Here is a 9778-nt window from a genome sequence, read left to right on the forward strand (position 1 = left end):
TTGGAAAATAAAGATTTCAGTATAGTTTAGGTCATTCCCAAGAAGCTGCTTTTCTGATATATCTTATTCATTACAAGCCGATCATCCCAGTTACTCCTGTTATTGCTGGATAGGAATGGTCTGTGTCAAGGAGGCTTTACAGATAGCAATTGATTCATTTAATTATAGATATACATATTTTCCACCTCTAATTCAAATGCTATCCAAGAATACAAGTACAGTTTGCCTGTTTAAAAGCAGTGCATTTGACCTAGATATCTGTTATTGTCTCTCAAGACAAAAAGTGTCCGTTCTTTTTAAAGTTCTTTCATGTTGCAGGCTCCATGCAACACACAGAGGTACAAAAGTTTTAACGTAATTATGTTAAACCAAGACTGTAAGACCTATCATACTTGGCACTGAGAAACAAAAATGGAAATAACTGACTCTGAGACATTCTAGGACTTAGCAGACAAATAAGTATCTTCTACCCAGGCTTTTGAAAATCACATTTAAAAAACCAACCAGCTCAGAACTTACCTCTATGTGATGCTTGACTTAAAAGATGCCTGGAAGAGGTCCTGTACAATAATGTTACGCACTGGAAGGTTTACACAGAATTTAAATGGAAAGAGTTATTATCAGCATTCAGAGAAGAACGTTGTTTCATTAATTTCTGTTCCCTCTCCAATTGGTACTTTTCAGTCACTCCCAGTCCACTGTGTTGCTTTAGGAGTATCTTTCAACTAAGCACCCAGTAGAGCATCTGATATTTTTCCAAGAAAAGCTTTTTGAGATGCTGAACGAACAGTCCTTTCAGTACAATCCCTGCGCCAAACAACTTTCTACATAAAAGCCCTCATTATGAATTTTGAGTCAGTGGGCTTTTCTCAGTCAGTGTGCTGCTGATCAAGCTTTCTTGACCTGGAATTGGTATTTCCCATACGGTTTGCATGAAGTCCTAAAGCACATTCAAATGCTGCACAGGCTAATGACTACAAAAGAAAAAAACAAAAAAAAAAAAAACAAAAAAAAAACCCCAAAGAAAATCACATTAAAAAATGCCTGTCGGAATTGGCAACTCTAACCTCTCCCTTAGCTGCCATCTCATTAACATATTTGTTCAAAAGCCTTTTCTCTGCTTCATTACATAATTTGTGTTACAAAATCCAAATAAACACTCATTATTGCCAGGTCTAAATAGTGGCTTACTGGTCTCCCTTTTTCTTCTTCTTCTTTTATTTTTCCCAGAGAAAAATGAGGGACAGAAGGGGCTTGTTTGGATGGGAAATGAACCACATCAATTTCTGAGTAACATCTGGGACATCTGTTGTGTATGGTATTTCAATACGTTATGCAAATACTAGTGAATGATTCTTCCCAATACCTCTGCAAAGTAGAAGAATTAATATTATTGTCCCCATTTTACACACTACAAAGGTCAGTTTGTATTTTCTGTATCTCATTGTTCCACACCAGACAGGGTCTATGACATCAGAGAAGAGCTGCTTGTTTCATACTGCTGTAAGTGATCAGTTGTAGTAGCAGGTCCAAGAAATGCTAGCCTTTCCATCAGAAAATCCTGAAGATACTGGTGTCAGCATTGAAATGAAAACATGAAGTTCTGTTCCTTTTTCTCTCTATCTTAAATTTCTTCTAAAGATCCCTCTGTAAAAATGTAGAGCTGTATGACTTCCAGCTGAGGTCCAGTGACAGGCAGGACCTGCTACACCTGGGGCCTCTAGTGCTGTCTGACAGTCCCTCCCATGACAGAATATCACCAGGGAGAAAAGGCAAAGCTGGGTAATGCAGGCTGGAGATTTCACCTTGCAGATACTTACATACCCTGAAGTGGTCCAAGGGTCACTGAGGAAACAGTGGGCCCTGGGAGTCTGCTAGGGCAAGGCTGAGCAGCCACGTTGTGGGGCTTGGTGTGGTGAGGCTGGACAACCAATGCTGGGTTTCTCCCCCATGGTGATGGTGGCCAAATGTTTCCTCTCCACTGTTTGTGTCTGATTGGGCCAGCATTGCCTCAGGGAGGCCAAGGTGGATACTGCTGTGACCACCACTCTAGCAGAGCCCACTGCCCAAAGGCAGCCCTTCTGGGTTTGAACTGCAGCACTTGAGGGTTTGTTCCATGGTGCTTCTTCTCCCTCTCTGCTGGCTCCTGCCCAGACTGCAACCTGGTAGACTGCAATGTTATGGTTACCAGTAAAATACCATAGAAGGTGAGTTCACAAGCAGGACTGCCATGCTCCTGGCAGGTTCCTCCATAGACAGGTACTGGTGCTACACTGGCACAACACACAGCACAGGCATGAAGAGGAGATGGTGGCCAGAGGGCTCCTCGCAGACTCCTTGGGGAAGCAGTGACGAAGACAAGGTCCTGCTCCCTCTCACATCCCTGAGGCACTGGCGGGCAGGCAGCCTGTCATAGCCTGCTGCCTCCCTCCTCAAGAAGCCATGGGCTCACTCGGCTCCTCAGCAGGTGTTTGCAGTGGGCCAGCGAGTGAGGAAGAAGAATCACAGAATCCTAGAATCAATCATAGACTGGTTTGGGTTGGGAGGGACCTTTAAAGGTGGTCTAGTCCAACCCCCTTGCAATGAGCGGGGACATCTTCAGCTGGATCAGGGTGCTCAGAGCCTCATACAGCCTGACATGCCTGAGGGTTGGGGTTTGAGGCCAGGTGGGTCAGGCAGCCCCGCTGCAGTGAGGCAGAGGCGTTCCTCTGCCCCTGGCTGCTTCAGGCAGCTCTGGGCAGCAACCCTGCCTGCTGCATAACCCAGCTTCTGTAAATTAACTTTATTTGGGAAAGAAGGAAACTGACACCCCGTAGTTCCTCTAAGGACTAGCGAACTAACCTGTATGTGGAACTTGTACTAAAAACTAATACTTGTCTGGGAACACTGCTGTTTCTCCTTTAAAGAATTTTTGGCTAAGCAGCTATTTGGGGTGGAGTTACTGCAACAGAGGCTTTCAGTTTCGTTTTTTTTTCCCCTCTCTCTTTGTAGGAGAAAGGATATCCAGCAGAATAAGAAGAAAAATCATGGCAGAAGAGAGCAGATTCTGCAAAAATTGGTAAGAGATCTTTCACCCTCTCCACCCCTACAAAGTGTGGGGATTTCAAGAGTTTTCCAGGATTTTCCGTAATGCTACCTAGGTCTCCTGTAACAAGGGGAGAAGAGGAAGAATCATACAACAGGAGGGGTGTACACCAGCCATTGAGTAGTAAACAAAAATATTTTGTACGCATTTTCACATTTCTGGGTTGCTGCTTTCTTGCTACTTTGCTGTGAAGAGGTTTCTTCCACAGGCCTCTCCTGTGCCACATGTTCTCTTTTTACATAATGACACTGTGGTAACTTTGCAGTGTCTGGCAGAGCAGTCGGTGCTGGGACCATGCCAAAAGCAGCAGCTGTTTGAATGGCAGCCAATTGTACTGGGTCTGGCTGGGGTGGAGTTAATTTTCTTCATAGTATTTCCTATAGTGCCATGTTTTGTATTTGTGGCTAAAACAGTGCTGATAACACACCAGTGTTTTGGCTTTTGCTGAACAGTGCTTGCACATTGTCAAGGTTTTCTTTTTCTCTACTCTGCCCTGCTCTGTGAGAAAGCTGGGGGTGAGCAAGAGTTTGGGAGGTGACACAGCCAGGACAGCTGATCCAAACTGACCAAAGAGATATTCCATACCTCATGGTCAGGAATAAAAACTGCATTAGAGGAAGAAAAACAGGGTTGGGTTTTGGTTTCTGTTTCCAAAATGGCTCTTGTTCAAAGACTGGCTGGGCATAGGTACGCCTGTGGGAGGTGTGAGTGATGTCGTTTGCTTCGCTTGTTCCTTCGCCTTTCCTTCAAGTATTAAACTGTTTTTATCTCAACCTACAAATTTCCTCACTGCTGTTCTTCCTGTTTCTGCCCCAGTCCCTGTGTATGTGTGGTAGGGTGGTAGTGAGTGAGCAGCTGTGCGGGTGCTTGGCTGCTGGCCAGGGTCAATCCACCACACCAGTTCATTTACTCTTCTCTCTTTCCCATTTATTTGCTTGATAGTAAACGAGATGTGTCTGCTGACAATTTCTCCCTCCATGAGGCCCACTGCTTGCGGTTTCTCACTCTCTGTCCAGAATGTGATGAACCCGTTGCCCAAAAGGATATGAAAGACCATCAAACAGAAGCACACAAGAAGGTGAGGAATGCCACATATTCTTCAGGGTTTTCTTGCAAATAGCAAAAAGCTCTGCTAGCCCTGAAGTAGTATATTCATGGCACTGTGCTCTATATTAATGTGCTGGTTTTAGCTGGGATAGAGTTAATTTTCTTCCTAGTAGCTGATATAATACACACTACATTTTAGTTGTTGCCAAGCAGTGCTTACACTAAGGTAAGGACTTTTCAGCTTCTCATACTGCCCTGCCAGCAAGGAAGCTGGGGGTGCACAAGAAGCTGGGAGGGGACACAGCCGGGACAGCTGACCCAAACCGGCCAAAGGGATATTCCATGGCATATGATGGCATGCTGAACACGCTGAACAATACAAGCTGGAGGCAGTTGGCTGGGGGTGGCTGGGCATTGGTCAGCAGGTGGTGAGCAGTTGCATTGTGCATCACTTGTTTGCTATTTTCTTTTATCAGTAGTATTATTTTTACTTTCCTCTTCTGTCCTATTAAACTATCTTTATCCCAATCCATGAGTTTTACCTTGTTTTTCCCCCGTATTCTCTCCCCCATCCCACGGGGTGGGGGTAAATGAGCGAACAGCTATGTGGTGTTTAGCTGCTTGATGAGTTAAACCACAACAATTAATTAAATTTGAATTTCTGTAATTGTTTGACCAGAAAATCTGTAAGGGTCTGATATGACCCTTCAGGCCAGGTTACAGCACCTTTTGATCTTATTGCATGCTCAGCTTGAGAATAAAACTGCCACTACGTTGAAGCATGAATACACCAGTATGACTTTTTATTTTGTCCTGCTAGTTTTATTGTTTTAGCAATTCCATTGATTTCAGTTACTTAACAGAACACAAGTAGCTCTCATAGCAAACCTATAGAAAACTAGTATATCTCCTATGTTTTCAGAGAGGCTACTATAATTTAGACTAGCTGAATATCAGACCTATGCTTCTAAGTTAAACTTCTGTCAAAATTTTGAATACACACTCTTTATTTCACATCACACTTTGCATTTCACATGGGCACCTTTGAGAACTGGATCCTCATACAGAATGACAGCTTCCTGCAGAATCATCAGATACCTGTTTTCCTCAAAATCTCATCAACATAACTCAGGCCTGACAGAGAAACAAAAATTCACCAGCAGCTTGTTGATGATTAGGATGAAAATGACAGGAAGATCACCTCAGCAGCTTGAAACTGTATTGACATATGAAAGCACTAACCATCCTCCCATGCTCCCAATGAACTACTGTATGTTTTGCTTGCAGGTCAGATGCAATCTTTGTCACCAAAGCATGCAGCAATACCAGTTGGAGCATCATGAGGTAAGTATGGAGTGCAGTACTTTTTTACCTTCTAGGCTGACCTCTCTGACCAGCCACCAAGAGTCACACTAATGGGTTCAACAGCAAAAACATGTAAATCCCAGACACCTGTCCTGGACCATGAAGAAACTTAAACCTCTCAGCAGTTGCAGTGTTTTGGCATGCCTTTTGCCCCTAGTAAATAAGTATATCCCATGGTGGTTGCCCAGGCAGTTGTGATGGGACAGTTTGTTCCAGGAGATAATCTATTGCTTTCTCGTCCTTGGCACCTCAGGCTGATGTTCTTTGAGGGCTTCTCAAAGACATATCCATCCTGTCCCCACACTTACATTACCTGCTTTTCCCAAGGAGTGGTTATACAAGGAAACAGCTAAGGAGGAGATACACAAAAGAACTGGCAGAGGCTGGGAAGTGAAAGCAGCCTGTCCATGCTAGCTGTAATCTAACCATATCAAGGAACCAAAGCAGTGAAGACACAGCAGGCTTCTCCTGATGGTGGCAGCTAAAGTATTGCAATTTTCTAGGTGGGCTTGTGCTCTGTTGCTAACCTGTATTGACACAGAACATCTTCACTGCTACTGACTCCCATTTTGCCTTATATTGCTGAAATCATCCTAAATTAAAGATAGCCTATACAAACTCCTAATACAGATAAGCCTGCATTTGCTTGTGTAGATACCCCTTAAGGAGGGCACTCTTAAACAGTCACTTATTGCTCTGTCCCAGTGCCCTCTTTTAGTACTGATAGAAAATTTGCAATCATTTCCTCTATTCATGTGCAGACCAAAGAATGCCACAAACGAGCAATGACATGCAACATCTGTGAGCTTGAAATGCCTTTCAACGAGCTGCAGGAACACTTGAACACCTGCGGTAGCCGAACAGAGCGCTGTTTGGAGTGCAACAAATACATCATGTACAAAGACCTGAACAAACACAAAGATATTTGTCAGAGCAGTGGTTTGTCCTGTCAGAAGGATGTGAACTTTCAAACCAGTGAAGGATCCACTAATGCAACATTTATTTACCCTACTGGTAAGCAAAATTCTTCATTGTCATAGACTGGGTCAACTCTATTAAATCTCAAGGAAAATTCTCCTGCCTTCACTACAATTCTCAGTAATCCAGGCTGGAGGGGATTGTTGTTTAACCAATCACAGTGAAAGGGCCAAGTGCTGATTTCTATTATGCTGGTTATTGTAAAGCCAGAATAGTTCCAGTGACTGGTAGCTCATTGACCATGTTCTTTTCTGCCTTCCTTATATCCTGGAAGTGAAATTCTTTCTGTCAGAAAATAAGTGGAATGTCTTCCTCTTTCTATTTGTTGCACAGGAGGAAATTATGATTTTGAGTTTCCTCCTACTTCATATATAAAGCCAGTGATGCATACTTTGATTTCTTGAGGTGGAGAGCAGCTTTATTAGGCCTAAGGTATTGGAGAGAAGATATCAATACAGAAAATTGATGAATCCTGCAAATGATTCCAGAAAGAACAGGCATCAATAGGTGCCGTGGTTGGCAAAATAAACTATAAAGAGCAAAACCCCCTAGCAACAGAATTAGCTAGGCCAGGGTAGGCGTGAAGCATCTTGAACACAAAACTTGGGGCTGGTGTGGAGTTGCAAGTATCCTGAAATTTGCAAGAAAGGATGGTGGATTGGTTTTGAGTGGTGCCAAAAGCAAAATGTAGTCACAGCTGTAATTCCATCCTGACCCGTGGAATCAGCATTCTGTGTTTCTCTAGAACCAGTGACCATAGGTGGAACTGAGCAGCCTGTCTAGATGACTAGTGTCAGTACTGTGTTTCTCTCTGTTTTTTTCCTCTGAAGGTACTGGTGGCAATCTTTGTCAGAAGTGCAATAAGTCATTCCCAGATGACCAGTATTCCCAACATCTGGTAAGCACATTTGAAACTGAACAAGAGAATGGTCTGTGGTTAATTTCTAGACAGGTTATTTCTCTGAAGAGCTATATATTATGTAAGAAAGGGCAGTGTGTCTTGGCTTTTCAAACTGTAGTTTCTTGATACATGTATTCAGCTGAAGAATCACTGTGAGGTGGTGTCCACTGTCCCTCCCCATGATTCACGTCTGTTGCAAATCACAACATACCATACAGGTGGTGTAATGCCAATCTTCACCTCATTATGCATGCTTTCTTTTAACAGAATGAATGCAGTGCAGCCCATAAACAGACAAAAGTTCTTGCTGGCCAGTCAGCTTTGAAACTCAGCAGTGATCCACCACAATCTTCGTCCTCCCTGGCTCCCTCTTCCAGCTCAGAGAATCCAATGGTGTGGAAAGATGTCCGTCCCAAAGGGAAAGAAAGGGACCAGCCATTGACCTCCAAAACCTCGCTTAAACCCCCAAGGAACAGAAAGATGGGCTTTCCCTCTCCTACAAGAGGTGGAGTTTCTACATCACCTCAAGCTCTTAAAGATACCGAGTGTTTTGACATGCTGGTGACCTGTGCCCATTGCAACATTCTTCTGCCACTTCCAACCTTTCAGAAACATGAGGTGAGAAGTGACACATTTGACTTGGCCTCCTACATGCAAAGGGCCATAGCTACAGAGTCATTACGTATCTCCACAATGCCTGGGGTCCCAGTACCCATTTCTGGATTCCATAGCTTTGTGAAATGCTGGCCATAGGTACAATCTCTCTGTAAAGCATGGAATTTGTTAATTCCATTGCTCACATCCAGACAAACAAGATCCATTGCCTATCATCTGCTTGAGTTTTAGGAAAATAATAACCGTGACTCAAGCCACTAATTTTAAGCTCAAATCCTGGAAAGTCTTCAGCAACTGTCCTTATTTGCTGAAGGCTGATATTGTTCCTGCTAAGCAAATAGTACAATTATATCTCAGCTGCATCAGAGATGGAGCTCTAGATAGTTTTTCATCCCAACAAAGGGGTCCAGTTGCCTTTCTACTGAATATGATTGCATATTGAATATAATGTTAAATTCTCCTCTGATATGACTGTTATTTTTCTAGGTCAAATGTCTACATTTGACATATTTGGAAAATGGTAGAATGGAACAAAAATCAAGCCATGGAGAAAAAGGTACTGCAGAATTTCAGAAATTTAGAATAAAATTTATCATTCAGGATTATTCTACATTGGGTTAATAGCAACAATGGAATATTTTGCAGAGGAAGTGAATAAGTGAAGAAAAGCTAATGCTCAGACTATCACAAAGCTCTCTAGATTCCAACACAGAGTGGGTTCCCATGAGGTTATATTAAGCAACCATTGCTTCAGAGCCAGTATGTTTTCACTCTCTTGACTCAGAGTAACACGTATTGTGCCTCTCTAATTATGCTACTATGAGCAGTTCAGTACCTTCGCTGCTGTAAACAGAGATCAGCACAAAAGACTTCGCAGATGTTCTGTCCCAGGTCTTTCTGCTCCAATAATGAATGGAGACTTAAAAAACAGTTTCAGAAAACACGAAGTAAAATTATTTTTTCCCCCATAGTAAAAATTGCATATTCAGTAGAAGCATTGATATAGTTGTGCCAGACAGTACCTCCAGCTGAGCTTGTGCTGATCCACAGGCACTAAAGTAAGTCTTTTTCTTCATTCTGTGTCAGTCAGGCTGTGAATCTTAAAGCTTCTCTCTTTGCTAACATCCCCCTCTGCTTTTCAGTTCCTACGCAGTATCATTTCCTCTCAGTTCAATTAATTAAGTGAAACCGAAAGCAGTTGTTCTCAGTCTGTCCTTTTTCTACTTGGCTCAGTACATGAGGTATTCTCCCCATAAAACTTTCCTCTGCTGGTAAATTAAAGAGAGAAAGCACCAAAGTGAGAAATAGGGGGTTTGTCTAGTTTTGAATTACAGGACTATAGTCTTGAAATAAAAGTAAGTATATGGTAATTGCACAGATTATTTGACTTTCATTGTGGTTTTTTTATAGTGTTCAACTGAGTGATGACATAGGAAGGCTGTAAAACTGAAGCTTTAAAAACATTCATAACTGGGCTTTTTTTTTTACAGAAGACTCTTTCTACAGCACTCTTGATTAAATCTGGAAACAGAGGCCTGTCTTCAGATTGAAGCTTCAGCTCAGCTTTAGCAAAAGGCTCTGAAAGTGCAATAGCTTTATCAACAAATGAAAGTGATTTGCTACTCTGGATCAAGAACAAAAAGTGACTCCGATTTTTATTCCTGATCAAGAGAGGCATTTAAAAGGTTTCACCAGAAAACCGTAAAAGTGATGGGGGTTCAACAGCTGTTGTAATTTCAAGTATTTCTGTGTAAGCTTGCCTTAGGAATGTACTTTTTCCACCCGCT

The 9778-nt window shown here is 42.5% G+C and overlaps 1 protein-coding gene across 1 annotated transcript; it reads left to right on the forward strand.

Annotated features, from left to right (window-relative positions):
• Positions 1–3026: 3026 nt before the first annotated feature.
• Positions 3027–9412, forward strand: XAF1 (XIAP associated factor 1). The gene is made up of 8 exons (XM_010165293.2): positions 3027–3058; positions 4028–4163; positions 5420–5476; positions 6259–6511; positions 7306–7373; positions 7644–7994; positions 8478–8547; positions 9402–9412. The coding sequence occupies exons 1-8, from the start codon at positions 3027–3029 to the stop codon at positions 9410–9412; spliced, it is 978 nt and encodes a 325-aa protein (XP_010163595.2).
• The last annotated feature ends 366 nt before the right edge of the window (positions 9413–9778 follow it).

The sequence above is a fragment of the Antrostomus carolinensis genome, unplaced genomic scaffold (genome assembly GCF_000700745.2).
Source record: "Antrostomus carolinensis isolate BGI_N321 unplaced genomic scaffold, ASM70074v2 scaffold1833, whole genome shotgun sequence".
Lineage (NCBI taxonomy): Eukaryota > Metazoa > Chordata > Aves > Caprimulgiformes > Caprimulgidae > Antrostomus > Antrostomus carolinensis.

What these genes read in the sequence shown, in the direction of transcription:
- XAF1 (XM_010165293.2), top strand. Translation starts at nt 3,027, where the DNA reads ATGGCAGAAGAGAGCAGATTCTGCAAAAATTG. An exon ending in ACCAGTTGGAGCATCATGAG is followed by an intron (nt 5,477 to 6,258) that starts GTAAGTATGGAG and finishes ATTCATGTGCAG; the next exon opens with ACCAAAGAATGCCACAAACG. An exon ending in CAACCTTTCAGAAACATGAG is followed by an intron (nt 7,995 to 8,477) that starts GTGAGAAGTGAC and finishes TTATTTTTCTAG; the next exon opens with GTCAAATGTCTACATTTGAC.